The following is a 25,524-nucleotide window of genomic DNA, read 5'->3' on the forward strand; positions in this document are numbered from 1 at the left end:
AATTTTTAATACATCATGCTAATTATTGACGTTATCCCTTCTTAATTTTAGGGATGGGCATGTCCCAGGAGCAGGCAGCCGCCGCCGCTTTGCGCGCCAAGATGGCCCAACTGAATGCGATGGGACACAGCCTGGACAGCCTGCCGCCTGGTTTGCTGCCCGGACAGTTTGATCTGAGCAAGCTAGCCGCCGGGAATCCAGCCTTCGGTCAGAGCGGACCCGGGCTGACCATAGAGCCGATAATGCGGCACGACCAGGGCCCAGGTAGCCTCTCGCCGCACGGCCACGGACCGCTGGCCCTCAACTCGGCCGGACGGATGCAGGGGCACGAGGAGGCGGCGGATCACGAGGGCGAGATGAGACGCGACGGATCGGAGCCGATGGACCTGGGCCTGGACAACAACCAGTCGGGCAGCAACCATGAGGTGGCCAACTCCGATGCCGAGGACAATTACTCGGAGGACGAGGGAGTGCACAACACATAGGAGGAGCGATGAGGGAGAGAACAATGAATATGACCACGATGAATATGAATACGAGCACAAACAGTTGTATACCGATTACCCATGGAACATATGTAACGAGTAGCCTTATCCTCATGTATACCAGTTTATGTGTACGATACGATACAATACGATAGTGTACTAGAATAAGACTAAAACCATATATTCGTGCCGCTGTCAGAGCTGGCCTAGTAGAATTCTATGTTGTGCTTTTAAACTACCAACCTATACCGATATATATACATTTATATATACACAAGTACCTGCTGTGTATACCAGTCGCCGTGAGGAGGAAGAAGATAAAGTACCGGCAAGAGCGACAGAACCCATCCCGCATGAGAAAGAAACGTATAATAATATTATGGATACTATGTAGAGTCGTAAGTTAGATTTCACATTGAAAGCGAAGCCTGTAAATACATTTAACGATATATCGATGTTAGACCAGAAGCAGTAGCAGTTCCCAAAACGATCCGTCGCATTTAACACTTACGTATGTTAGTATTGTACCAAACGAGACGACAGCAGATAATTCAGATGTGCCATGGATGCCACAGCCTTCCAGTTCCAAGTCTTGCCACTCCGTCGATCGATTCAAAGTGCTTACCATATCTCAGGGGAAACACAAAAAACCGAACCAGCCACTTGACCGAACTACCTCAGCCAGCGACAGCCCTGAAACTTACCCCGATACTTCCACGAGTTGTGACTGGTCCTGTTATTATCCACATCTCCAGGAATCTTGCCAATTTTGAAGAGCAGAACTCTGCCCGTAGTTTTAGGATCGGCATGACAGAAATTGATTATTTATATATAATACTATACGGTATACAGTGCACACACTTAAGGATACATATGGATGAATGCCTTTACTTATTTGTCAGAAAAAAGAGAGAGAATTGAATACCTCAACATACTCAGCATTCATACATACATATATATTATAAAATAGGGTTAGCTAGTTTATGTGGCAGAGCACTGCAAGCAAGACATAGATAGATGTAACTCTAAGCGTTTCCTGTATGTATTTAGTTTGAGCCTCAGTTATCCTAGGTTTATGGTTAGCTTCAATCGAAGACGAGCACAGAGACAGACTCTACAAGAGTCGCTACCACTTGCCTTATATAACCAGCAACAACACATGTGTTACTTTAGTAATTTTCTACCTCAATTTAAATGTGTAATTTATTTATAAGTTTGCAATCATTGTCCCGAACATGGAACAAACTCAACTCGAGTACTCGAACCTACTCTTTCTTATTCACGAGTCACCGAACCGAGCATATTAATTAAGAATTAAAAAAGGAAGTAAAAAATGTGTTTTTACCTTTTTCATTTAGTCCGTTTCATGTACTTTTCGGTTTTCCTTGTCGCTCTCTCGTAGGTGGAGTGCAATAGTTCGCATTTTCTTAGGCTTAGAACGCATTCAAAGGCTAATGCAATTCGGTTAGGAAGATAGCTTAAAATATATTAGTTAAAAGTCGTTACATAAGCAATATATAAGTAGACATACATGTGCTTAGAAAGTTATAAATATTTATTGACATTACAATAAAGCCGCGTTATGAAGAACAATTTGTGATTTGTGCATTTCAGCGGCGGATACAATACTTAAAAAGGTAGGATACATAAATGATATGAAATGTACAAAATAAATGGCTTATCAAACACATAAAGCGACTAGCGTCAGAGAGACATAGTAATATGACTTGGTTGCCAACCGATTAAGATACATATATACACCTGAAGAGAAGGAAAACTGTCTACTTCGGAGCAGCAGCAGCAGCTGACTCGAAGGCATTTAGTTGAAGGCGCATCTGGACCATTTCATCCTTGCGCATCATCAATACACGCTTCGCCGTGTCATACTTTTCCCTGACAGACGCCAGTTCCTTTTTCAGCGTTTCGCATTGTTTCTGCAATATATATTTTTTCATATTTAAATATTTCTTGTCATTAAAAGAACAAACTGTAACGTACCTTAAGTGAATTTATTTGGCCACTGGTCAGGGATGAAACATTGGACGTGTCTGTGTTTTCATTCTGTTTAAGCTTCTCTTCCAAATCCTTGATGAGATGGTAGCGGGAGCGTAGCAAAACCAGAGCATCCTGATACTTCTTCTCCAGTTGACATTCAGTCTGTGTGTGAGCCGAAGCGGACGGAAGCACTGAGCTCGGCTTGGGCTCTGGCACTGGGGTAGGAGGCGACTTGACCGCATTGGAGAGATCATTGACTTTGGCATTGAGATCCTGAATCTTCATCTTGAGGCGCTTCTGCTCGGATCGAGCCTTCTCCTGCTCCTCCAGCACCCGATTCTTTAGCTGCGCATTTTCGTCCTTTAGAGGATGGTGCTTCAGCTCAAGGCTTAAGGCAGTAACCTGGCTCTCACGAATGAATAGTTCCTGCTGGCAGGCCTGAAGCTTGCTATCCAGCTCCGTGCAGTTGCAATTGTTGTCTGGAACGGAATAATTGATTGAAAATATAATAATATTTATTCTCTTAACGGGGTACTCACCCACTGGGTCTGTCATGGTGCCACAATCCCTAACGTCGTTCCAGTAGGACTGCCTCCGGTGCTCGTCATAGGCCGAGAGCCGGCGAGTCTTCCGCATCTCGGACTCATAGCCTGCCGATTTCTGTACAAGAAAGCGTTTAATTAAAATTTGAAAGAATGTTATTTATTATTATTGTTAACTAACCTTTGAAAAACTGGCAGGAGGATTGCGGTCAAGACTCTTCCTGGGCGCAGAGCCGGTGGATGTATTCGACTCGAAGGAACTGTTGCTTCTAAGAGCTTGTAAGGTCGAGAGCTCAGCCTCCAGTTTGACGATAATATCGTTAAGAGTGCACTGCTTCTCTTCGAGGTTGCGCTTGTCCTCGAGAAGACTGGAAATAGTCGCGTTCATGCTCTCCCTCTCTATCAACACACTGGCCTCCTTAGATTTCTAAAAACAAAGATTTCATTTCCAGGAAGTTACAAGATTATACAAAATATTACCAAGGTTGTTCGTAGCTTTTCAATCTCCTGTGTAAGTTCCGCTTTCTGCTCCATGAATTGCCTGCATCTAAGGTTGGCTGCATCAGCAGCTTGCTTTTGACTAATTGAAGCTTCTCGCAAGGATTCGGCTTCATCCTCTTTGGCTCTTAGCTTTGCTATGAGCTCAGCATTACGAGAATCATTTAGACTCAAGGAGCTGATCCTCTCTTCCAGCAGCTGTTTGTCTTTTGACAAAGAGGATAGAGTCGAGTTTAGGCGCTCATTTTCTTTATGGAAACTATTCGTTTTGGTTTCCTAAAAAAGAAAACAGATAAATAAAATCATTAAGTTGAAGAGGAATAAATTTTGCTTAGTTTACCAGATCGCTACGTAGTTTATCACACTCCTTGGTCAGTTGCTCGATGGAATGTCGACCAAGCTCCACTTCCTGGCTCATCACCACGAATTTTGCCTTTGTTTCTGCTTCTTTAATTCGCAATTCCTCCTCTAATCTAGTTTTGGTTTCCTCCAGTTCAGCGAATTGGGTTCGCAGGGAGGCGCACAGCTTCTGCTCTTCTTCAAGCTGGTCTTGAAGGTTGTGGGCATTCCTCAGCTTCACCTTAAGCTCATCATTGTCCGATTCCAGTGCAATCTTTTGCTCTTCCAGGGACTTTAGTTTGAACTGCAACTCGTTCATGGAACTATTGAGATCTGCGAGCTCTTTTCTTAAATCTCCCTCCTGGCTGGCCATCTTTTCCTCCATTGCCTTCAGCTGCGTTGTCAGGGCTAATTGGTCTGCGCTCACAGTATCTCTTGCCTCCAGGGCGTGCTTCAGTTCCGAGAGAAGTCTTTCCTTTTCGAGATCTCTGCTGGAGATATCCTTTTCGGAAGCAAGAAGTTGCGACTGTAGACTGTCCACCTTCTCCTGCAGAGTGGAGGACACTCCCGTTGCCTCCGAAAGGGATAGCTTCAGGTCTTGATGCTGCGAATTCAGTTCCTCAAGGCTAGCAGCCTTTAGCCTAGCACTTTGTAGTTCTGTTTCAAGGTCACTGATCTTGGCTTTCATAGTCTCCAGCTTCTCCTCTAAGTCGATCTTCTCTGTTGACCATTTTTGACTCCTTTCCTCCTTGTGCATTTCAAGTTCGTGAAGTTGCTTTAGGGTGCTGGAGTGCTGTGCATCGGCTTCATCAATCTTGGCCAGCAGGATTGACTTCTCCTGCCTTAAAGTATCCAAGTCACGTAATTGCTGCTCGTACTTTTCTTGGAGCTCCTGAATTTTTCCGTTCGAGGAGGTAATCAATTCATTGTGCTTAGAAACCAGATCGTCATGGCAGACCGCCTTCAGTTGGGAACTTTGTAATGCCTCTTCGAGCTCACTGATTTTGGTTGCGAAAGCCGTGCTCTGTTCCTTAAAGTCACTCTCCGCCTTCAACTGTTTCTGGCTCTGAGCTTCCATTTCCATTTGGAGTTTCTGGAGGCTATTTTTGGTGCTCAAGTGCTCATTGATCTCTGCCTGCAGGTCAACCTTTTCCTGCTTCAAGTTATTCAAATCCAAAACGTGTTGGTCACACTTGGCTGTGAGCTCTTTTATCTTGATGTTGGTGGAGGCAAGCTGTTCGCTGTGCTGCTCGTGGTCGTTTGGCAGCATCTGCAGCTGCTCGAGTAGTTTTTGATTTTCCATCCTTAGCTTATCCAAAGCCGATTTCTGTTCCGCAATTGTGGCTTCTTTTGAGTGCCTTTGAAACGTTATATCATTGATATAGGCCTGTTTGGCTTCGACTTCAGCTAGCTTTTCATTAAGGGTGTCTGTGGTCACCTTGAGCTCAGCTTGGAGCAGTGCAGCCTTTGACTCAGCTTCAGCTATCTTTTCCTGCAGGTTCTTTCTGGAGGCCTCAAGTTTCTCTTCGTACTGGACAGTCACCTTTCGCTTTTCCTCTTCCATTTGGCTAAGCTTTTCCTGGAGAGTAACTCTCTCCTCTAGCTCAGCCTGGCAGCTATTCTTCAGCCTAGAGAGCTCTTCTTCGGCCTGCAAAATCTGTTCCCTCAACTTTGCCATATCATTTTCGTGTCTATCCCTGCTCTCCCCCAATTCCTGGGTGTATCCGCGGAATTTCGCACGGTTCTCGTCCTCGCTTCTTTCCATTTTCATCATATACTCCAGTTGCAGGGCATTAATCTCATCGGTCTTTAGCTTTTCCATTTTAATAAGCTCATCCTGGACCCTGCTCAATGACTCCCTGAGCTCCTTTATTTGTTGTTCGTATTCAGAGGAAGGAATTGTGTGATCCTGCTTAGCTTGAAGTTCCTCCTTGATGATGCGCTCTTGAAGCTTTGCATTCTTTTCCTGGAGCTGGTCGATAAGCAGAGCGTCATCGGAAAGTTTCCGAGCCTGGCGGTCCAGCAGCTGCTGCTTCTCCCGGGCATCGTTCTCCACCTCCACCAGCTTTACCTCCGAAGATAAACAGCGCTCGCGAATTTCCTCAATTTCGGCTTTTAGATCGGCGATGTTCGTGTCCTTGAGCTGCATCTGCCGCACCAGATTCTCCATTTCTGCCTGCAACTCGACCACTTTAGTTTGCAACTCTGAGAGCGGTGTCATTTCAGAGGCGCATGATTCATGGGGAGCTGAGATGGTTTCATCAACAGGCAGAAGATGCAGCGTACTCTCGCTCATAGAGCTGTTCCTCTGAACTTTATCCTGCAGCTCCTCGTACACCATGGTCATCTCCGCATTTTGCTTCTCCAGGGTCTCAATCTGGCGCTGGTAGTCCTCTACCTTATTAACAATCACACTCTTCTCCAGGAGCTCAGACTCCAAGTTGGTCATTTGCTCCCGCATCTCATTTATGGTTGCCTCTGTGGCCTCCATCAGCTCGTTTTTGTCCCTAACTTCCTGTTCCAGCTGAGCTATGATATTGAGGAGTCGCTGCTCTTCTCCGGCTTCAAGCTGCTCCTGACTGAGGGCCACAAGCTGGAACATTTGTTGTTTTACAACGCCCTTGAGCGGTATACCGTCGGCTGCAGTCTCGCTTTCGATGTACTTGGCAGATTCGAGGCAAAGCTTAAGAGCTTTCACGTTATTTTCTAGCTCCTTCTCCGGCTTGGAAACTCTAAAGAGGCGACTAAAACCCAAGTGGCTCTTGAGTTCGATCTGATGGATAGATTCTGATAGCTTGGCAAACTTCTCACCAATATAATTGTGGGAGATTGCCTCCTGCTCTGGTTCCCCGAGCTCAGTTTCCACGCCAGAACTTTTCATGGAGTCAACGCCAGAACTCCTCATAGATTCCATGTCGTAACTGGGAAGGGGACGCTGCTTGAGCTCCTCCCGAAGAGCATCGTTCTCCTGGACGGATTCCATTAGCTGGTTGGAAAGACTGTCGTACTCCTCTTGAAGCGCGTTGAAGTTGGACGTCATTTCGGCTAACTTGGCCTTTAGTTCGTCGGTATGGGTTTTTAATTCTTGGCCCCCATCCACAAGCTCCTTCTTTAGAGCTCCTACCTCCAGCCGTAGACTTGAGTTATCAGCATGCAGCTGCTGGCACTGATCCTCAGAGGCCTGAGAAGTGCGTCCCAGAGTCTCGTACTCTTCCTGCAGCTTGTGGTACTTGTGCTGAATTGCCTGGAAGTCGGCCTGCATGGCTTGGATGACCTCTTGTTGAGCCTCGTATCTGCCCTGCAGCAGCGTGAAGTCATCTTGGGCCTTGGAAATCTGCTCGGATAGGCGCTGACAGTCTTCCTTCTTGTGGGACGCCTCGCTTATAGCCAAATCGAAGTCCGCTTGCATTTTCTCCAACTTGGCTTGAGTCGCGACGATTTCAGATCGCAGCCTGTCGCACTCGCAATCAACCTTCTTAGAGTCTTCATTGACGTCGCTTTCATTCAGGGTTGCCTCTTCGATGTCGGCCAGATTGGGGTACATGGAGCGCATGAGAGCCTCTTTGCTGTTGTGCACCATATCCCGGGATAGTTCGTCGAGGCTCCTCTGCAAATTTTCTACGGCCAACTCCTTCTCCGAGAGAGCCGACAGCAAGTCCTTCTCCCGCAAACTGGCCTTCTTCTTGTAAGCCTCGAACTGGAATTCCAAGCTGACTGCCTCGCGGTTCTCCAAATCCAGTTTGGCAACGGTCTGTTTCAAAGCCTTCAGTTCCTTCTCGTACTCGACGATCTTGGAGTTGGCAGCTTCAGTGGCCACCGTCAGTCTGGTGACCTCGTCCTGCATGGCTTTGCAACTAGGATAATATAAAGATAATAGTTCAAGTGAAGCCTCAACCAAAGAAAGATGCAATTTTGTGTTTATGATGCTTATGATGATTGGGTGTGCAATGTTTATGGACTCAGAAATAATTGAAAATTTTAAATAATTAACTAACTCCAACACAAAATAATTTACAACAAGCAAGGAAGCTAACTTTGGATTTGGGTATCCAAAAAACAGAGGGACTAGTATGCATAGAAACGGATTAAAGGACGAAAAAACGGACAGTAGGCTGTTGATGCTGATCAAAAATATATATACTCTGTAATATTGTTTTCCCTTGATCTTAGGGAGAATTACAAAACGAATGCCTCTTGAACTCACCGCTCGTCTTTTGTCAAGCAATCCTTTTCTAATTGATCCCGCTGAGCAGTAACCTTCTCCAGGTTCTCCTGCGCTGTTGCCCACTCCACATTAAAGTGTTTATCCAAACTGGTGAACGTTTGCAGCTCGTCAATCTCTTTCTTAATCTTTTCCACTCTGCGCATGCAGATGAAGGCGGGGAAGGGATTACGTGAACAGAGGTGTGATATGTGCGATGAGGGATGCTCAGAGAGTTGATAAAACTAGCCGAGAAGTACTTACGTTTCGGGCTCCATCGGATTGGGAACAGGTGTCAAGGACAAATTGGGCACCTTTCGGCTCTTCAACATGGCCTTTTGAGCCCACAATTGTGGCGGCGTATCGAACTTGACGCACTCAGCTGGGACGAATTCTTCGTTTGTCTCCTCATCGGTGGTGATGTCCAGGGAACTGAGGATGTTAATGGTCTTTGGCGCGGTTTTACCTCGATATGCAGCATTAGAAGTAGCGAAAAATGTCGGCTTTGGGAGATTGGATAGATTCGATGGCCGCATCAGACGAGAGTCATTGAGGATGCCGGTCAGCGAGGTTAGAGAGGCGTCCGGGCCGGTAGGAGCCGGGCACCAGGTGCGTCGGCGTTTCTGCTGGCGCTGATCATTCAGCGAAGTGCTTGAGATGATCTTGAGTTCGTCAGTCTTCAGTCGCCGCTCCAGATCCTGCACCATCAGCTGACTCTCCTTCTTCCGCTTCTCCTCAGCGAGCTGACTCTTGAGCGTCTTGATCTCACGTTCCAGCCGCTTCATCATCGTAGCGTCGGACACCATCTCGTTAAGCTGCGGCTTGATACGGATCTTCTTGGCGCGCATGGCGAAACTTAGCGTCGATTGAGACTCCTCCATGATCGAGGGTTTGATGGTGCAGATGATGGAGGTGAAGGCATTCCCTCCCAGCGACGCCTGCAGGATGCGAGTGAGTTTGGAGTCCCGGAAACTAATGAACTTGTTGTCCACATTCTCCGAGAGGTTCTTAATCACGTTGCTAAGGAACATCAGGCTCTTGTTGATATGGGCGCCCTCCTTGAGTCGCGCCCCAGTGGCGCCGGTCTGGCCGGCGCGCTCGGATCCGGCCAGGTCCACCAGATTAAGAACGCTCTGGATCACAGCTTCGTCGTCTGTACGGTCGGACTTCCTGGACTCGATGATCTGTGAGGTAATTAAGATTATAGTATTGAAAAAATGGGATCAGTTTTCAGAGCAACTCACTATCCGGAAGATGGCGTGCGACCGACTGGAGCGCTCGTTCATGTTAGTTTCGCCCACGGTGCGCTCCTTGTTTCCTGAGGATAGGAGGCGCAAGAGGTCATCCTCGCTGGTTATTATTAACTCCTCACAGTTCACGTTCACGATCCCGTTGCCAGCCTCGTGGATCTTGAGGTCCTGGTTCTTCTTATTGAGCAGGTCGTAGATCTTCTCGTTGTAGATCTCGATGTATCCCACGCGCAGCAGGAAGTCACGCTCCGTGTCGTTGGCTATATGCTGGAAAATCTCCTTGGCGGCCAGCACCATTACACCGGGGTTCTGGCAATCGCCCATCATGGTGTAGGTTTTCCCTGCGGAGAGCGTCGATCAGCTTCAGTAAGCAGGAGAGAAAGAAAGAGAATATAAATACTCACCCGACGACGTCTGGCCGTAGGCAAAAATAGTTCCGTTGAAGCCCTGCATGCAGGCGCGAACGATGTGCTGGGCCATCCGGTCAAACACCTCCTGGTTGCCGGCTCCCTCGTCGAAGACATAGTCTACGGGGAAGGGCATGAAGTGAAGGCTCTATGAAGAATCGCACATTGCTTACCAAAGACACTGGGCTCCGCATGGCTTTCCGCCAGCTGGATCGAGCGGCCCTCCTTAACCTGCCAGAGGGAAGCATTGCCAGGCTCGCAGGGACGCAACTTGATGCACACCTGGATAGAGTTGGCCCCTTTCGCAGACATCTTATTGCTTATGCTTATTAATTAACAATTCGCAACACGCACTTTTCACATACACACGAATTTTAACGTATTAATGGAGTTTTTAATTTTTAATGATCGACATCTTTGTTTCTCAGAATTTCACAGTTAAATTCGAACAAATACCGCTTTGCGATGCAGGCGTTCCGGTTCCATTAATAATTGAACCAGCAGTGTTGCGAGTCTGGAAACATTAGCTGTTGGTCGTGCGAACCAGTTCGATTTAAATATCGATTGTGCAGATGGTATTAGGGGTGGAAGAAAAAGCGATGCTAGGAGACATCGATGTTTTTCAAAATTAAAAAAAAGTGCTTAAAAGTTTAAACACACTATGAAACGGCGTTTTAAAATGATTTTTGACAACCGCATTAAAATTCATCACACTAAGTAATTTCTTAAGTTAAAAAATTTATTTACTTTGCAAGCTTTAATGGCGGAAAAGCTTGGCTCCAAAGTTATAGTTTTTTGGGACCTTTAAAGTTCCATCTTTCGAACTAGTAAAGCTAAGCGGTATTTGTTCGAATTGAAGAGCAGAGCAACATAGTCGTCGGTCAATATTCTGTTCCATTAAAATTAAGCAAAACGTTAAAATTCGTATGTCTGTGAACAATATAAAGTGTCTTTTAAAGTATTAAGCAATAGAAATTAAGCATAAGCTATAAAATGTCTGTGAAGAGCGTCAACTCCATCCAGGTATGCATCAAGTTGCGTCCCAGCAGTTCCTCCTGTTGGTTGGTGAAGGAGGGGAGCACGATCCAGCTGGCGGACAACCACGCGGAGCCCATGGTCTTTGGTAAGTAACGCTGAAGTGTTCCCTTATAGAATCCCCTCTGGATATTAGCCTCCCCAGACTGTATCTTCGATGAGGGCGCCGGCAACCAAAAGGTGTTTGACCAAATGGCCCAGCACATTGTCCGCGCCTGCATGCAGGGCTTCAACGGAACTATTTTTGCCTACGGCCAGTCGTCGTCAGGTGGGTACATTGCCTTCCTCGAGGTCACGGACGCTGATCAGCGCTCTTCGCAGGGAAAACCTACACCATGTTGGGCGATGGCCAGAACCCCGGCGTAATGGTGCTGGCCGCCAAGGAGATTTTCCAGCAGATAGCCAACGAGACGGAGCGCATTTTTCTGCTACGCGCGAGCTACATTGAGATTTTCAATGAAAAGATCAACGACCTGCTCAACAAAAAGAACCAAGACCTCAAGATCCACGAGGCAGGCAACGGGATCGTGACGGTTAACTCTGAGGAGTGCGTCATAACCAGCGAGGACGACCTCATGCGCCTTTTCTGCCCTGTTCAGAAGGAGCGCACCGTGGGCGAGGCCCGGACACCTGAGCGCTCCTGCCATTCACACGCCATCCTTCGGATAGTGAGTTGAGTACAATATTTCTTTTTTTCAGCATAATAACCTCAACCCAAAACAGATCATCGAGTCGTGGGAAAAGGATCGCAAGCAGGCTATCCACCAGAGCATACTGAATCTGGTGGACCTGGCTGGTTCCGAGCGTCTGAGTGGGGACTCCCCGGTTGGATCTCGAAATGGCGTTCACATCAACAAGAGCCTGATGTTCCTCAGCAACGTAGTCAAGCACTTGTCCGACAATAAAGCGGACAACAAGTATATAAGTTTCCGCGACTGCAAGCTGACTCGCTTTCTCCAGGCATCGCTGTGCGGCAATGCCTTTACCTCCGTCATCTGCACTATCAGACCTTCTATCGTAGAGGAGACTCAATCCACGCTAAACTTCGCCATGCGCGCCAGGAAGATCCGCATCAAGCCGAAGGTCACTAAGATGGAGCGCGGTACCTCGATGATGGAGCGGGTGGATCGCAAGATCGAAGAGCTCCAGAGTCAGATCGCCGAAGAAAAGCGAAAGAAGGATAATCAGCCTAAGGTGCAGATCCTTGAAAGTCAACTCAAGGCCGAAAAGCTTAAGATCATCACAGGTCATCTGCGGGCGTGGCGATGTAGCTCGTCTCCCGAAATTTCAAAAGCCGATATTTCAAAAGTCGACATTCCAGAAACCACAGCCCCACTCACTCGCCCGTCATTGACGTCGAAATTGCCAAAGCCAAGATATATCGAAGTGCCAAAGTGAGTACACTTGTTACATTTAGTTAGGTTAAAAGAATTTGTTTTTGCTCATAAAAACCAACTTGACTTTATAAAGGGGGAATACACATCCCGCTTAAGAAAAGGTTACCACAGTAGCTGGCTAAATTCAGTTTAAATCAATTAATTCACCTCTGGCGCCCGCTCACCTGACTCTCTTCGATTGAATGTGTGGTGAATAACGGCCTGCCGAGCTGCTCCACTGCTCCACTCCATTAGATTCTACTCGACTGTCTTCTCGCGCTGTCTTCGCTTTCGCGGCGCAGTCGCTGGGAGCCAGCTCCACTCACCGTGCGGCGAGTCTCGGAGAAAACGAAAACGAAAACAATAACAAACGCCAACGCAAACACACACATACAAGCAGTTCAGAGAGAATCCAGGGAGCGACGGGATGGGGCGGCTAGTGCGAGCCAGTTTTTGCAAATAGACTCGGCTGGAAGCGATGACGCTTGGCCCTGCCGATCGTTTCATGGCTCTAAATGTGCGATAAGGCAGTCAGTCGGGCAGCCAGTTAACTGGCCAACTTGTTGATAATAAGATCGTTGGAATTCAACGGAATCAAACGGCCAACAGAACGTACCTTCGTCTCCGCCTCCGTCGCAGTTCGTCTTGGGTGATCGATCGGTGACGTCGTTCCTACTGCCAAGCGTGGACTGTGATGTAACGCACATATAGATTGGCTGACTGCAACCGAGAGAGAGTGAGTGAAATGTCTAAGAGAATGCAGCTGAGGGCTGAAGTTTGGACTTTATTTGTCTCTCCAGTGAGTGCAATAAATGCTTAACCCGCACATCAATAAAGATAAAATCAAAGAGAAAACCCTTTAAAGTCGATGGCCTGAAGTTATTAAGCTGAGAAAAGCCCTTGCTTATGCCTTTAAAGTATTGAAAACAGTCTTAATATCTCAATATAGTCATAGTTTAGATACAAATGTATTCAACGGTTCCCCGACTGCAGTGTTGTACACATGTATGTATGTATCTGTCTGTCCCACACACCTCGTCGAGTGCAACTTCAACTTGCCGCCAGCTGGTGCTATTTTTAGAGGCCTCCTCAAAAGACTCAAGACATTTAGGCTGGCCGAGTCATTGTTATATTAGAATTGCTTAAATTACTAATTTATAATGTATTAATTAATTAAATTAAAATACTTACAGGTGCGATGCCCTGCAGGCGGAGGTCCTTGCTCTTACTGCATCTAATCAGACGGCGAATGAAAAGATCAAGGCATATGAGGAGGAGGTGAAGATGCTGAAGCAGGAAATCGTGAGGCTAGAGATGGAGAACGGTAAGCTCGTAAACTTGAAGCAGCAGTTGGATTCCCACAAGGCTCAAGCGAAGGAGCTAGAGAGCCACCTGCTTACCACCATCAACGAGAGGGATTTAACCATAAAGAACCTACAGGGCCAAACATTGGCCATCGAGACCATGCAGGCGGAGTACCAGGAGATACAGCAGAAGTACAACAAGCTCCAGGAGGAGTACGAGTCCCTGGAACGCACTTCCAGTGCCTCTGAAGAACAGTGCCAGAAGCTGCAGGCTGACAACACGAGACTGACGTGCGAGATTCGAATTGTGAGGAAGCGAATGGAGGAGACCCAGCGTAAGCTAATGGAATCTGAACGCCAAGAATCTGAATTCAAAAGTGATAAGGAACGTCAAATAGCAGCACTGGCAAGTTTAAAGATAAATTTTAAAAACTTTAGGGAGGAATTTTACAGTCTTTCCAACCAGCTAAGGGAGAACGATGTGACAAGGGAGGAGCTCCTATCCATCAAGGCCCCTGCCGTGAGCACTGAGCAAGTATCGGACTCTCACAATGAACAGTTAGCCAAGATATCAGAAGCAATACATCAGATCGAGCTTAAGATCCACTCTGGCTTTAGTCGGCTCTTCACAGACTTTGAGCCAGAAATGAAGAAAAATGAAAAGCTTTGTCTCGAATCCCCAAAACACATCAAGGGGGAAACTCCTCCAACCGATGCCATCCCCCTGCAACTTCCGCCTAGCGAGGATACCCTCGCCGATAGCTATGAATCTCCTGTCAAGCCATCCGATGAAGTGACACTCGCAGAGCGGAACGCCGAAGTGTGGAAACTGCTGGCAGAAAAGGAGGAGCATTTGAAGGAAATGCAGCTAAAGGACAGCAACATTGCCGATTTAAAAGCCGAAATTGAGAAAATGGGCAAGCCGTCTATATTATCGGAGGATAATCAGCAGCTAGTTCGGCAAGAGCAGAAACTTGCCGACCATGACCTTCTAATCGCCCAGCTGAAGGACAGAAATGTAAAGCTGGCGGAATCCCTGAAACAGGCGGAGGTTAGGCAGGAGGAACTTAAGAAATTATTAAGTAAAGCCAAAGATGAACTAAATTTAAACGAAAAAGAAAAGACCGATGAGATTAAAGCCCTGCAGCTGGAGTACTTGGTGGATATGGAAAAAAGCGAGAACGAGAATCGTTTGAAATTCCGCCAATACACCCTCGAATTGGAGGAGTGCAAGGATCAGTACGAACGCGAAGTGGCCTCGTTAAAGGAACAGCTGTTGTGCTCCACTGTTACCGTTAAAGAAATGGACGACTTAAAGTCCCAGCACCAGGCAGAACTCGGGCAATGCGAAAACACCCTGAAAGAGAAGCTTCTTGAGGCACAATTAGAACTAGAAAAGGTTAAAGCTGGCTTGCAGGATCAAATCAGTCAGGCCGAAGACGAGCGAAATAAGGCGTTAGATGAGCTTGCGAAGCTGAGATCTGCCCAGGAAGCCCATACTGCTGAACTGGAGAAAACCAAACTGGAACTGGATAACTTGAGGCGGGAAAGGGATACTCTGGGCCAGCAAAAGGAGAAAGAAACGGTGGAGAATCCTAAGGCCCATATCAATGATCTCGAAGAAGAGCTAAGGGCTCAACTGGAGGCAGTTAGCAACGAGCACAAAGAGCTAGTCGCCTCCTCAAAGGAGCAGATCCAAGAGCTCCAGAAAAGGTATGACCACCTAGCTATATACACGGATAACCTGAGGGATGAGAAGGCAATCCTGCGGGCCAAGATTGTTGAAGCCGATGCACAGCACTCAAGCACCCTAAGGCAACTTCACGAACTTGAAATGCACAAGGATGAAAGCAGTCAAAAATGGACAACAGAGAAGACCGATTTAGAGGAGAAGCTGGAGACTTTGAAAGCCAAGATCAGTGATCTTGAAGCAGAACTACAAAGTGCTAGGCTAAAGGCTGCCAGCCTTGAGGAACTGATTTCGCAGCATCAAGACCTGAAGTTATCCCTTTCGGAGGCAACGGGAGTGTCCTCCACTCTGCAGGAGAAGGTAGACAGCCTACAGTTGCAACTGCTTGCTTCCGAAAAGGATATCTCCAGCAGAGATCTCGAAAAGGAAAGACTTCTCTCGGAGCTGAAGCACGCCCTGGAGGGAAAAGATGCTGCGAGCGCGGAGGAATTAGCTCTGACAACGCAGCTGAAGGCAATGGAGGAAAAGATGGCCAGCCAGGAAGCAGATTTCAGAAAAGAGCTCGCAGATCTCAATAGTTCCATGAACGAGTTGCAGTTCAAACTAAAGTCCCTGGAAGAGCAAAAGATTGCACTGGAATCGGACAATGATGAGCTTAAGGTGAAGCTGAAGAATGCCCACAACCTCCAAGACCAGCTTCAAGACGAGCAGAAGCTGTGCGCCTCCCTTCGAACCCAATTCGCTGAATTGGAGGAGACCAAAACTAGATTGGAGGAGGAATTGCGAATTAAAGAAGCAGAATCTAGGGCAAAATTCTTGGCGATGAGCCAGGAATTGGAGCTTGGTCGCCTTTCCTTCAAGAAACTGACCAATGAGTGTGAAAAACTACGTTGCGATCTGGTAAACTAAGATATATTCCGCTTTTTACCTAATGATTATATTTATTTTTATTTTTTAGGAAACCAAAACGAAAATTTTTCAAAAAGAAAATGCTGAACTCATAGTGAAGCTAAGAACCAAAGAGGATGAATCAAAGCGTTTGCGAGAAGCCGGTATTAATCAAATGTCAGCTGTTGATGCAGCCAACATTAAATGCAGGAAATTCGTGGAGCACGAATTGGAACTCACAAAAGAGATCGATCAACTGCGAATAACCTTGGTAATATTTTGTATAAATCTTGTAACTTCATGGAAGTGAAATCTTTGTGTTTAGAAATCTAAGGAGGCCAGTGTGTTGATGGAGAAGGAGAGCATGAACGCCACTATTTCCAGTCTTCTCGAGGACAAGCGTAACCTAGAGGAGAAGCTGTGCACTCTGAACGATAATATCATCAAGCTGGAGGCTGAACTCTCTGCATTACAAGCAGTCAAAATCAATCGAAGCAACTCATCCGTCGAGTCGAATGGGTCATTAGCTCCTCCAACTTTTGTAAAACCTTTCACCACCAACAACTTGGATCACAAACCCAGCGTTGGTGCCGGCGTTATAAAGGTGAGTTTGTGGGAAATTCTAAAAAGTTCCGAATTAAATATAGAAATATATTCTCTCTGAAGAAATCGAGCCTAATCGACTGCGCGGTGCGGAGGGAAAGAAGAAAGACGGCGCACGATGAGCACCGAAAGCAGTCTGTCTGGAACGACAATCGGGACTTCGGGACCATGACGGATCCGGAAGGTGAGTACCGTTTCCCGAGCTTGAAACTGCACGTCCATTCAGATGCTTAAAATTCTCAGAGGACCGGGCCATTGCAAGGAAAATGGAGCTTATGAAAAATCCTCAGAAACGACTACGCCGGAAGATTCATGATCTCACCACTAGAGAACATCCAACTGACCCCCAAACGGTGTGTGGACTACGAAAGCTTTCTTCATCATTATTAAATTTATTAATTTTTCAAATATCTGTGTGCAGGTTGATTCCCAGACATAGAAATCGACGTGCTTTGGGAGGCTAGGAGTCGCTGGCTTGGAGGAGAAGCCAAAAAGGGTGTCCAGGATATAATCAAGTATTAGGTTATTTCGTTAAGTGTTACATTTTCAACCGCAAAGTTAAAATTCCTTATTTATGTTAATTTGTTCACGTGTTAATCTTAAATATTTTTCCAAAAACAGCCCGCCGCGCCCACGGAAAACAAACAAACATACACACCACAAAAATCTTGTATCTTTATAATGTATGCATTAAAATTCTAAAAAAGTTAAAATCCTTAGATTTACTATTTGTTTTAAATCCTCGCAAATATCCTGGATCCCTCGTTTCCGGCTATCGATATATCGATATCAACATAAATTAAATGTACAGTGCGAAAAAATGCCGATTAACTTATCGAGTCCACCGCTTGAGTGTTGCAAACGTCAGCGGCCAGTGTTGGAAAAGGCTGGACACGCTTACGAGCTGAGGCAAAACAGAAAATTACGGCAAAAAAGCACCGCAAACGACCCGCAACGCCATGAACTCGGCAACAAAGGTAGGTTCCGGTCTCCCAACCGGTCCGCCGGCGACGGCAACACTTATTCCCGCCACCCTGGCAGCCGGAGCTCGGTCCGCGGGAAAAAGGCGGCGCGGGAGAGAGTCGAGAGTCATTCGTTTCGTCTCACTCCTGCGAGTGGGAAATTTGTTGTTCCAACGTCGTCGGGGTGGCGGGCGGTGAGCGGGGATGCGTTTGTTTTGAATTTGCACGCGCGCCGAGAGCAACAACAATGCCAATAACAATAACAATAACAAACCAATTCCACATCCGAATCCCTGTGCACTTGCAGGTTGGGGAGATATTCACGGCCGCCGGACAGGCGTTCAGCAGACTTGGCGACCTCACCATGCAGCTGCATCCCAACGCGGAGTCGCCGTCGGGGTAAGTTGTCCGCTCCTGGGATCCGGACTCCGGAGTTGCTAATGTCAGTGTTTTCGTGCTCTTGTGTCCGCGTTCCCGTTCTCAATTTCAATCTCGTGTTCCCTCGCCATGACGCCGCCCCTGTAGGAAGTGGACGGACGAGGAGATCGACATGCTGCACTCGTCCATCATGCGCTTCTCGGACGACCTGAGCAAGATCAGCCTGAGCATCAAGAACCGCACCGTGTAAGTGATCTGATGGCGAGGGAACACTGGCCAGCAGCTGGGCGCCAATGCTAACTCCCGGAATCCCTTTCGGCTCGTTGCAGCTCCCAGATACGACAGGCGCTGAAGAAGAAGGCCTTCGAGGACGCGGGCATTCCCGCCAAGCAAGTGCCCGTCCAGCAGGTGCAACACGTCATCCAAACACTGCCTCTCATTCAGCCGCAGCAGCCTCCCCAGCAGTCCCAACAGCAGCCGCAGCAGCCACCACAACAAGTATTCAAGACACAGCCCATCCAGCACGTGCAGTTGGTCGCGCAGCCGAAGCAGATCATCCTGCAGCAGCCGCTAGCGCATCCACAGACCACCGCCACGACAGGAACGACGGTGACCGTCAAGCAGTACCAGCAGATGCAAAAGGCCGCGGCTCTGGCGGCGGCACAGGCAGCTGCTTCAGCGGCGGCCAACACGCCAACCATCACGGAAAACATCATTATCCAGCAGCCCACGTCCACATCCACAGGATCGGCGGCGGCGGGAACGACGACGGTGGTGCTGCAACAGCCCCTGGCCGTCTCTACCTGCTCATCCACGCAGATCGTGCTGCCTGTGGGTGGTCCGGTGGTGTCCACAGTGCTCTCGCCGACGGTTGTGATTGCCGACGATGTCGTGAGTACCACCTCCACTTCCTCAGTGACGACTGCCACGGGGGCGGTGGGAACGGTTTCACTGGTGGCACCTGGGGCAGCAGGAGGTGCTGCTGGAACGGGCACCGGCACGGGAACGGGAGCTCCAGCGGGCCTCAAGTGCGGGCCGGACGTGTCCATGACCCTGAACCGCATCAATGTGCAAGAAAACGAGGTGGACGTGGAGGAGTGCCTTCCCGCCGAGGTGGTCAAGCTGGACTTTGTCAGCGAGGAGGTGGCCGGGTGAGGTTCAAGCCCTCGCACTGGGCTGGACTTCTTCTACTAGATCCTGCAGTCGCAGTCGCAGTCGCAGCCGCAGAACGAACGAATCATGTTAAATGGACGGAACACGCAGCCGCTACAAATCTAGTTCGAGAAATCTTAAACAAACGGTTGAAATGCCGCCCTAGCCCTAAGCCTAATCTGTTAAGTGTTGTCATATTTGATATACCTTGAAGTCACCTTGTTCCCGGCCCCTGCCCCGTCCCCGCCCTCGAAAGACAAATGGATTGCGTGAAGAAAAGATGTGGGAGTCGCGTCGCATGCGGTCGTAGATATTAATTTCGGAGCGTGTAAGCTGCGCCTAGACTTAAATATACGCAAGACACAATAGTGCAAAGTACATAAACGACGATCGTGTAAGTTGAAAGTGAATAAACGAGCATTACTTTAAGTTCAACTGATTTCGGGGAGTTTTTTTCTGGTTCTGGGGGAGATTTATAACTACATAATTACAAGGTAATTATTGCAAAATGTAAAATGTATTTAAAAGCAGGATATTAAGGTGCTTACTTCACTAATTTTTTTGTAAATATTAAATATAAGTAAAGCAACCTTCTTAATATGTAATAAATAATTCATACATTTTAAAACTAATCTCTAAACATGAACGATATTTGTATTTGAATTTACCACTTCAATGCGGCTATCGATAGGCGATAACAACTCTCATAATTGCGTTGCAGCTGCGTTTGCGATGTATCGCCTTTTAAAAACATCGATACTATCGATAGTGAATGCATCGATGTCTTTGCATCCCTAAGAGCCAGCTGAAGATACGGATATCAACAACAACAGTTTCGAACGAAATCTATTGTTTGCTGCGAAATGAGGCTACAGTTACACATCCTGCTAGCGACCCTGGCCTCCTGCTCGATCCTCAGTGGCACCCTTGCCTACAAACCGGTGGTGATCCTGCATGGAATCCTCTCCGGACCCGAGTCCATGACCTTTCTGGTGCGGGAAATCGAGAAGGTTTGTTATTGGATTCCCCTTGTTATTGTTTACAAGCAAAAGACCCCCAATAACAAGGTCAAAGTCTACACAAACAGCGCAATTTACGTTCGTTTTTGTAATTCTTATGTTCCGAAGCTTCATCCGGGAACAGTAGTTTACAACTGCGATAAATTCAGCGGTTGGTACAGCCTGGAGAACGCCTGGCGGCAGGTCGATCAGGTAAGGGATTACCTTAACGAAGTGGGCAAGTTGCATCCGGAAGGCATCATTGTACTGGGTAAGTTTCAGTCTAACTTCCTTTGATGTTGCTATTAATTTAGGTAATTTTTGTATTTCCCCATTACAGGCTACTCCCAGGGAGGCCTCTTGGCCCGGGCGGCCATACAAAGTTTGCCCAATCACAATGTCAAGACCTTCATATCCTTATCGTCGCCACAGGCGGGGCAATATGGCAGTAAGTTAAGCGCAGTATTATTATATTTTTTGTATTCACAAATCAATACAAGAAAAAGCGCTATAAAAAGTAACGAATTTCGTGATTTTGATCAATTATTTTGTTTCTTCTATTGCCTTTCAAAGATTTGAGGAATTATGTAACCTCGCAGAGAATTCTAAATATATTCTTCACAATGAATGATTTAAGTAAAAAACAATATATATTACTATAAAATTCAAATATTTATACAATACAATAATCGCTCAAAGATAATATATTAATCTTTTTAATTTTAAATTCTTAATAGTAAGTAAAATATATATTTAAATCAATAGATAATCATAAAACATTTAAAATTAATTTTTTCACTTATAATAATTGCGTTCCCTCTACTTCCAGCCAGTTTCCTTCATTTGATCTTCCCCGATTTGGCGGCCAAGACGGCCTTTGAGCTCTTCTACTCGCGTGTGGGTCAGCACACCTCGGTGGGCGGCTACTGGAACGATCCACATGAGCAGGATCTGTACATGAAGTACAGCGAGTTTCTGCCGTTGATCAACAACGAGAAAGTGACCTCCAATTCCACATCCTTCAAGATGGGAATGGTGCGGCTCGACAAACTGGTCATGATTGGCGGACCCAACGACGATGTGATCACGCCCTGGCAGTCCAGGTAAGACTTAGCTAGCGCTTACAATAGAAAATAAAACAACTCAAGGTTCGTCACTCTTCAGTCACTTTAGTTACTACGACGAGAATCTGGATGTGATTCCATTTTACCAGCGAAAGTTCTTCACGGACGACTCCATCGGCATCAGGACTCTTCAGGAGGCGGACAAACTGATTATCGTGGTCAAGCCCCATGTCCACCACCTGGCCTGGCACACGCGGCAGGATGTTATCCACGAGGTCATAATGCCATATCTGGACTGAACAAGTAACTTCAAACTGTACTGAAGCGATCAAAGGGCTGTGATGGATCGGAACAAGGCTCGCTCTCATCAATAAGCGTTAATGTGACGGCAGGATACACAATGATCTTTTATACATAATTCAGCTTTTTTTTATTCTTAAGTTTACAGCGTTTTTGTAGTTATATAGGGAAATTTATACAAAGTTATTAATATATATTTACCTACTTATTTCAATTGCATTAGTTTCACAAAATATCTGCTTAAGAGGGGATTTTATACGCAGTACTTGAATTTGGAAATCCCTCGTCTTTAATTGCCGCCTCATCGATATGCAGAGCGATACCGATAGCTCCTCAAAAATGCATCGCCTTCGATTGCTCGCTCTCTGGCTATCGTTTTGCTGCTGGTGAAATTAAGGCGGTAACAAAATTGTATTTATTTTATTTTAAACAAGAGAAGATAGTCATGGGCGACACCACCGGAGCAGAGCAGGACGCGGATAATGTGATTCGCATCCTGGTGGCCACTGACAACCATCTGGGCTACGGCGAAAAGGATGCAGTGCGCGGCGAGGACAGCTTCACTGCCTTCGAGGAGATTCTGGAGCTGGCGGTGTCCGAGGACGTGGACATGATCCTGCTGGGCGGTGACCTCTTTCACGACGCAGTGCCCAGCCAGAATTCCCTGCACAAGTGAGTGGTGAATCTTGAAATATTGTGTGTCCTATGGTTTTACTGCCCATTGTCCAACAGATGCATGGAGCTCCTACGGCGATACACCTTCGGCGATCGTCCCGTTTCCCTGGAAATCCTAAGCGACCAGGTGCAGTCTTTTCACAATGCCGTCAACCAGTCGGTGAACTACGAGGACCCCAACCTGAACATCGGCATCCCGGTGTTCTCCATCCATGGCAACCACGACGATCCCAGTGGCTTTGGTCGTCTTAGCTCTTTGGATCTGCTGAGCACTGCGGGCCTGGTGAACTACTTTGGCCGCTGGACGGACCTCAGCCAGGTGGAGATTAGTCCCATTCTGATACGCAAGGGCGAGAGCCAGATGGCCCTGTACGGGCTGAGCCACATCCACGACGGTCGGCTGGCCAGGCTAGTCAAGGACTTTAAGGTGAACTTCAACTGCCCCGACAAGGCACGCGATGACGGCAAGGAGGGCGAACAGGAAGAGGAGTGGTTCCATCTGTTGGTGGTACATCAAAACCGGGCAGATCGCGGGCCGAAGAACTATCTGCCCGAGGACTCGCTGCCATCGTTCCTGCACCTGGTGATCTGGGGCCACGAACACGATTGCCGCATCGAGCCGGAGGTCAATGCCAAGAAGGGATTCTATGTCTCCCAACCTGGTTCCTCCGTACCCACGTCCCTGTCCGAGGGCGAGGCCAAGAAGAAGCACGTCGGCCTGCTGGAGATCTACAAGACGAAGTTCAAGCTCAAGGAGCTGCCGCTGCAGACGGTGCGTCCCTTTGTCTTCGACTCCATTGTCCTGCCGGATCGCGCCGAGGAGCTGGGCCTAAACGAAGGCGATGCTTCAACCAAGGTTTTTCGATTTGCCAAGGAAAGGGTTGAGGCAATGATTGCCCAGGCCGAGGCTCAGCTGACGGGCCATCCCAGGCAGCCCACGCTGCCGCTCATCCGGCTGCGGCTGCTCTACACCGACGAGTCCTGCATGTTCAACACCATCCGGTTCAGTCAGATGTTCGGCACGCGAGTGGCCAATGTCCAGGATGTGGTGCTATTTAGCAAGCTGATCAAGCGCACCAAAGTGGAGGCGGTTAACCTGGACAAGGAGGCTTTGCGGCGGGCTCTGGTAGGAATATAGGAGTTGCTCACTTAAATATCTTATTAATTACTCATTGAATTATTTTTAGGAAGCGGATAATGCTACTCGAGTGGAGGAGCTGGTAGATCGTTACTTCGATGAGGCAAAGACCAAGAAACCTTTAAGGCTACTTCACTCAAAGGCCTTGGCCGAGATGACCTATCGCCTGGTGGAACGAAAGGATGCCAATGCCGCCGAAAACATTGTCAAGTAAGTCAAGAAAAGAAATATAACCCATAATCTTTCGCATATAAAATCCCATTTGACGCAGATTCTATAAGGAGAAGGCAGTGGATCATTTAATGGAAAGCCTGCCTAATGATGAGAACATAGACGACGAACTCGAAAGCTTTAGAATGCGGCACAAGCACGAGGATCTGTTAAAAATGCTCGATGCCAGGGGAACCAAGGTGAAGCCGGAGGATAAATCCTCATTTGTCTTGGCCAGCGAACCAAACACAGCCGATGTCCCTGCGACGGGACGAGGACGAGGTGGTCGTGGCCGTGCCACCACTCGAGGACGAGCGGCTGCCACAACAGCTGCCCGTGGCAGGGCCCAATTAGATGTGTCTGTCAACACTACGGTAGGGAATATTTCTCCTGGCACAGTTTCTAGATTACTCAATTTCCATTTTCATGTAGCGCTCCTCGGGAAGGCAACCAACTCTCATGAGCAACGTCCGAAGCACTAGGAAAGTCACCGCCACCTATGATATTTCGGATGATTCTGATTAATTTGCATTCCAAGGGCTGTGATTTTCTAAGTTGAATAAACATTACACATTTTCTATTAAAAATTATATCGGATTTTCTGTTCAATCCCCAATTCCCTCTCGATTAATAAAGTAGTTTAACATTACTTTATTATTTAGGTTAATCGGCATCAGGCCCAACTTCAATATAGATTAGCCTATGTCTTAAGAGCTACATAAAGGTGAACGGCTGCTGCCAGGCGGCTGTCGGGGCTGCTCTAGGGCCCCGACTGGTTGTGGATCGGTTCTTTGGTAGCCTAGCTGCTTCAGGACTCCGCCGGTTAAGCGACGCAGAGTTCTCCAGACACCCGCCCGACCAGATACGACGGCGAAAACGCGTTACTGCTGGTGGTACTCGTAGTAGTAGCGATATGGATCCACCGAAGTGCTGCCACCGGCGGCCGTTACACCCACGGTACCGACTCCAGCTGCCCCAGCGGTCGTCTTGGAGACCGGCCGGATCACATAGGTGTTGCGCCTGAAAGAGGAAGGCACATAAATTACAATTTGGTCAGTCAATTTGGGGCATTCCTTGATAGTAGTTGAGGTCAAAGTCCAGGCAACAGACTCACCTGTTGCTATCTCCGGCGTGCACCTGGAAGCTGTGCTCTTCGCCGCCATCGGTCGAAAAGAGCTTCTTTAGCGCTATGATCCCGGCAATGGTCAGGGCAACTTTGCTGATGACCAGCGCCTTGCCGGCAATCGTCGCCAGAGCCTTTAGGCCCAAGGGACCGGCGATTCCCATGGCGGTAAGCAGGGCAGCCACCACGTACTTGATGTGGCCTCCTTCCTTGTGCTTCTTCTTTTTTTTGTGGCTGTGCTCGTGGCCACGCCCCACAACCTCTTCGCCGCCGGCGCCAAAGTCCATGTCGATCTTCAGTGTGTGCGTTCGTATGAGTTTATCCGCCTTAGAGAGAAGGGCTCGGTCGATAGGTGGCAGACCACCAAACTGCCGAGCATCCGTCAGAGAGGACAGGATACTGTCCGGTTCGGTTTGGTTTTGCTTCTCCAGCACCAGGCCGTCCACGATCTTAATTGAGTCCTGATCCAAGGCGCGAGTGAGTGCGTGAAGCGCCTTCTGTTTGAGGCAACCAATAAAGTCGTTCTTGTCCTGGCAGTCATCGTAGACCCTTCTCACGAGCGCCATCTCCGGGCCCAGATCCCATCCCCATTCACTGAGACTGGAGGAGGGCGGTTCCACTGTACTGTGGCGTCGCCTTCGCGGAGCCACCGCCGTAGAGACGGAGGCAACCAACGCCAGGAGCAGCAGCCACTCGAGACGCTTCATCGTGTAATAGTTGTGTGTGTGATGCAGCTATCCAGTGTCCTGCCTGTGTGTCCTCGCAATTGATCTCTGCTATCGTATATCCACAGCCAGTCGCCGGCGATCTTGGGATGCTACTGCAGCGAAATCGCTGGGCGGCCAGAGCTTTTATAAATTGCGACCCAAGATCGCGAGGCACTCAGACGGAAAGAACTGGCGTGCTTGATG

General features: G+C 47.8%; 7 protein-coding genes across 12 annotated transcripts in view; 5 read left to right on the plus strand and 2 right to left on the minus strand.

Moving 5' to 3' along the window:
• Positions 1-2,078, plus strand: part of ab (BTB/POZ-zinc finger protein abrupt) — a 51,006-nt gene extending 48,928 nt beyond the window's left edge. For both annotated transcript variants that reach the window (XM_017177251.2, XM_017177252.3), the window contains exon 8: positions 52-2,078. In XM_017177251.2, the coding sequence (XP_017032740.1) occupies positions 52-485 (434 nt within the window). In that variant the 3' untranslated portion in view covers positions 486-2,078. The remainder of the gene's footprint in view (positions 1-51) is intronic.
• Positions 2,018-10,257, minus strand: cmet (CENP-meta). 2 transcript variants are annotated; one of them, XM_017177245.3, is made up of 11 exons: positions 9,891-10,253; positions 9,715-9,837; positions 9,305-9,651; positions 8,325-9,244; positions 8,064-8,219; positions 3,861-7,713; positions 3,503-3,796; positions 3,204-3,449; positions 3,020-3,140; positions 2,484-2,959; positions 2,018-2,419 (listed from the first exon to the last, which is right to left on the minus strand). In XM_017177245.3, exons 1-11 carry the CDS (start codon positions 10,027-10,029, stop codon positions 2,267-2,269), a joined length of 6,828 nt encoding a protein of 2,275 aa, XP_017032734.1. In that variant the 5' UTR covers positions 10,030-10,253; the 3' UTR covers positions 2,018-2,266. The 2 variants fall into 2 exon arrangements, with proteins under 2 accessions (XP_017032734.1, XP_017032735.1); XM_017177246.3 differs by lacking the exon at positions 8,064-8,219 and having other exon boundaries at positions 9,891-10,257.
• Positions 10,258-10,567: 310 nt separating this feature from the next.
• Positions 10,568-17,332, plus strand: LOC108082002 (uncharacterized). Of its 3 annotated transcripts, XM_070287462.1 has the most exons (11): positions 10,569-10,840; positions 10,898-11,020; positions 11,074-11,420; positions 11,476-12,146; positions 13,322-13,835; positions 13,896-16,022; positions 16,081-16,281; positions 16,336-16,614; positions 16,677-16,797; positions 16,857-16,966; positions 17,035-17,332. In XM_070287462.1, exons 1-11 carry the CDS (start codon positions 10,711-10,713, stop codon positions 17,050-17,052), a joined length of 4,641 nt encoding a protein of 1,546 aa, XP_070143563.1. In that variant the 5' UTR covers positions 10,569-10,710; the 3' UTR covers positions 17,053-17,332. The 3 variants fall into 3 exon arrangements, 2 of the variants coding, with proteins under 2 accessions (XP_070143563.1, XP_017032736.1); XR_011445436.1 differs by having other exon boundaries at positions 10,568-10,840; positions 13,322-16,022; positions 16,840-16,966; XM_017177247.3 differs by having other exon boundaries at positions 13,322-16,022.
• A 141-nt stretch (positions 17,333-17,473) lies between these two features.
• On the plus strand, positions 17,474-19,266 carry LOC108082084 (transcription initiation factor TFIID subunit 12). 2 transcript variants are annotated; one of them, XM_017177379.3, is made up of 4 exons: positions 17,474-17,590; positions 17,883-17,974; positions 18,101-18,199; positions 18,283-19,266. In XM_017177379.3, the coding sequence occupies exons 1-4, from the start codon at positions 17,573-17,575 to the stop codon at positions 19,106-19,108; spliced, it is 1,035 nt and encodes a 344-aa protein (XP_017032868.1). In that variant the 5' UTR covers positions 17,474-17,572; the 3' UTR covers positions 19,109-19,266. The 2 variants fall into 2 exon arrangements, with proteins under 2 accessions (XP_017032868.1, XP_017032869.1); XM_017177380.3 differs by lacking the exon at positions 18,101-18,199.
• Positions 19,267-19,905: 639 nt separating this feature from the next.
• Ppt2 (palmitoyl-protein thioesterase 2) lies at positions 19,906-21,681 on the plus strand. The gene is made up of 5 exons (XM_017177368.2): positions 19,906-20,115; positions 20,233-20,374; positions 20,444-20,551; positions 20,933-21,206; positions 21,268-21,681. The coding sequence occupies exons 1-5, from the start codon at positions 19,969-19,971 to the stop codon at positions 21,464-21,466; spliced, it is 870 nt and encodes a 289-aa protein (XP_017032857.1). The 5' UTR covers positions 19,906-19,968; the 3' UTR covers positions 21,467-21,681.
• Positions 21,682-21,835: 154 nt separating this feature from the next.
• Positions 21,836-24,080, plus strand: mre11 (double strand break repair nuclease mre11). Its single transcript, XM_017177367.3, has 5 exons — positions 21,836-22,139; positions 22,200-23,268; positions 23,330-23,490; positions 23,552-23,864; positions 23,923-24,080. The coding sequence occupies exons 1-5, from the start codon at positions 21,913-21,915 to the stop codon at positions 24,013-24,015; spliced, it is 1,863 nt and encodes a 620-aa protein (XP_017032856.1). The 5' UTR covers positions 21,836-21,912; the 3' UTR covers positions 24,016-24,080.
• Positions 24,081-24,362: 282 nt separating this feature from the next.
• Positions 24,363-25,424, minus strand: Osi21 (Osiris 21). Its single transcript, XM_017177243.2, has 2 exons — positions 24,605-25,424; positions 24,363-24,510 (listed from the first exon to the last, which is right to left on the minus strand). The coding sequence occupies exons 1-2, from the start codon at positions 25,318-25,320 to the stop codon at positions 24,372-24,374; spliced, it is 855 nt and encodes a 284-aa protein (XP_017032732.1). The 5' UTR covers positions 25,321-25,424; the 3' UTR covers positions 24,363-24,371.
• Between the last annotated feature and the right edge of the window lie 100 nt (positions 25,425-25,524).

This window comes from Drosophila kikkawai, chromosome 2L (assembly GCF_030179895.1).
Source record: "Drosophila kikkawai strain 14028-0561.14 chromosome 2L, DkikHiC1v2, whole genome shotgun sequence".
In the NCBI taxonomy this organism is placed as follows: domain Eukaryota; kingdom Metazoa; phylum Arthropoda; class Insecta; order Diptera; family Drosophilidae; genus Drosophila; species Drosophila kikkawai.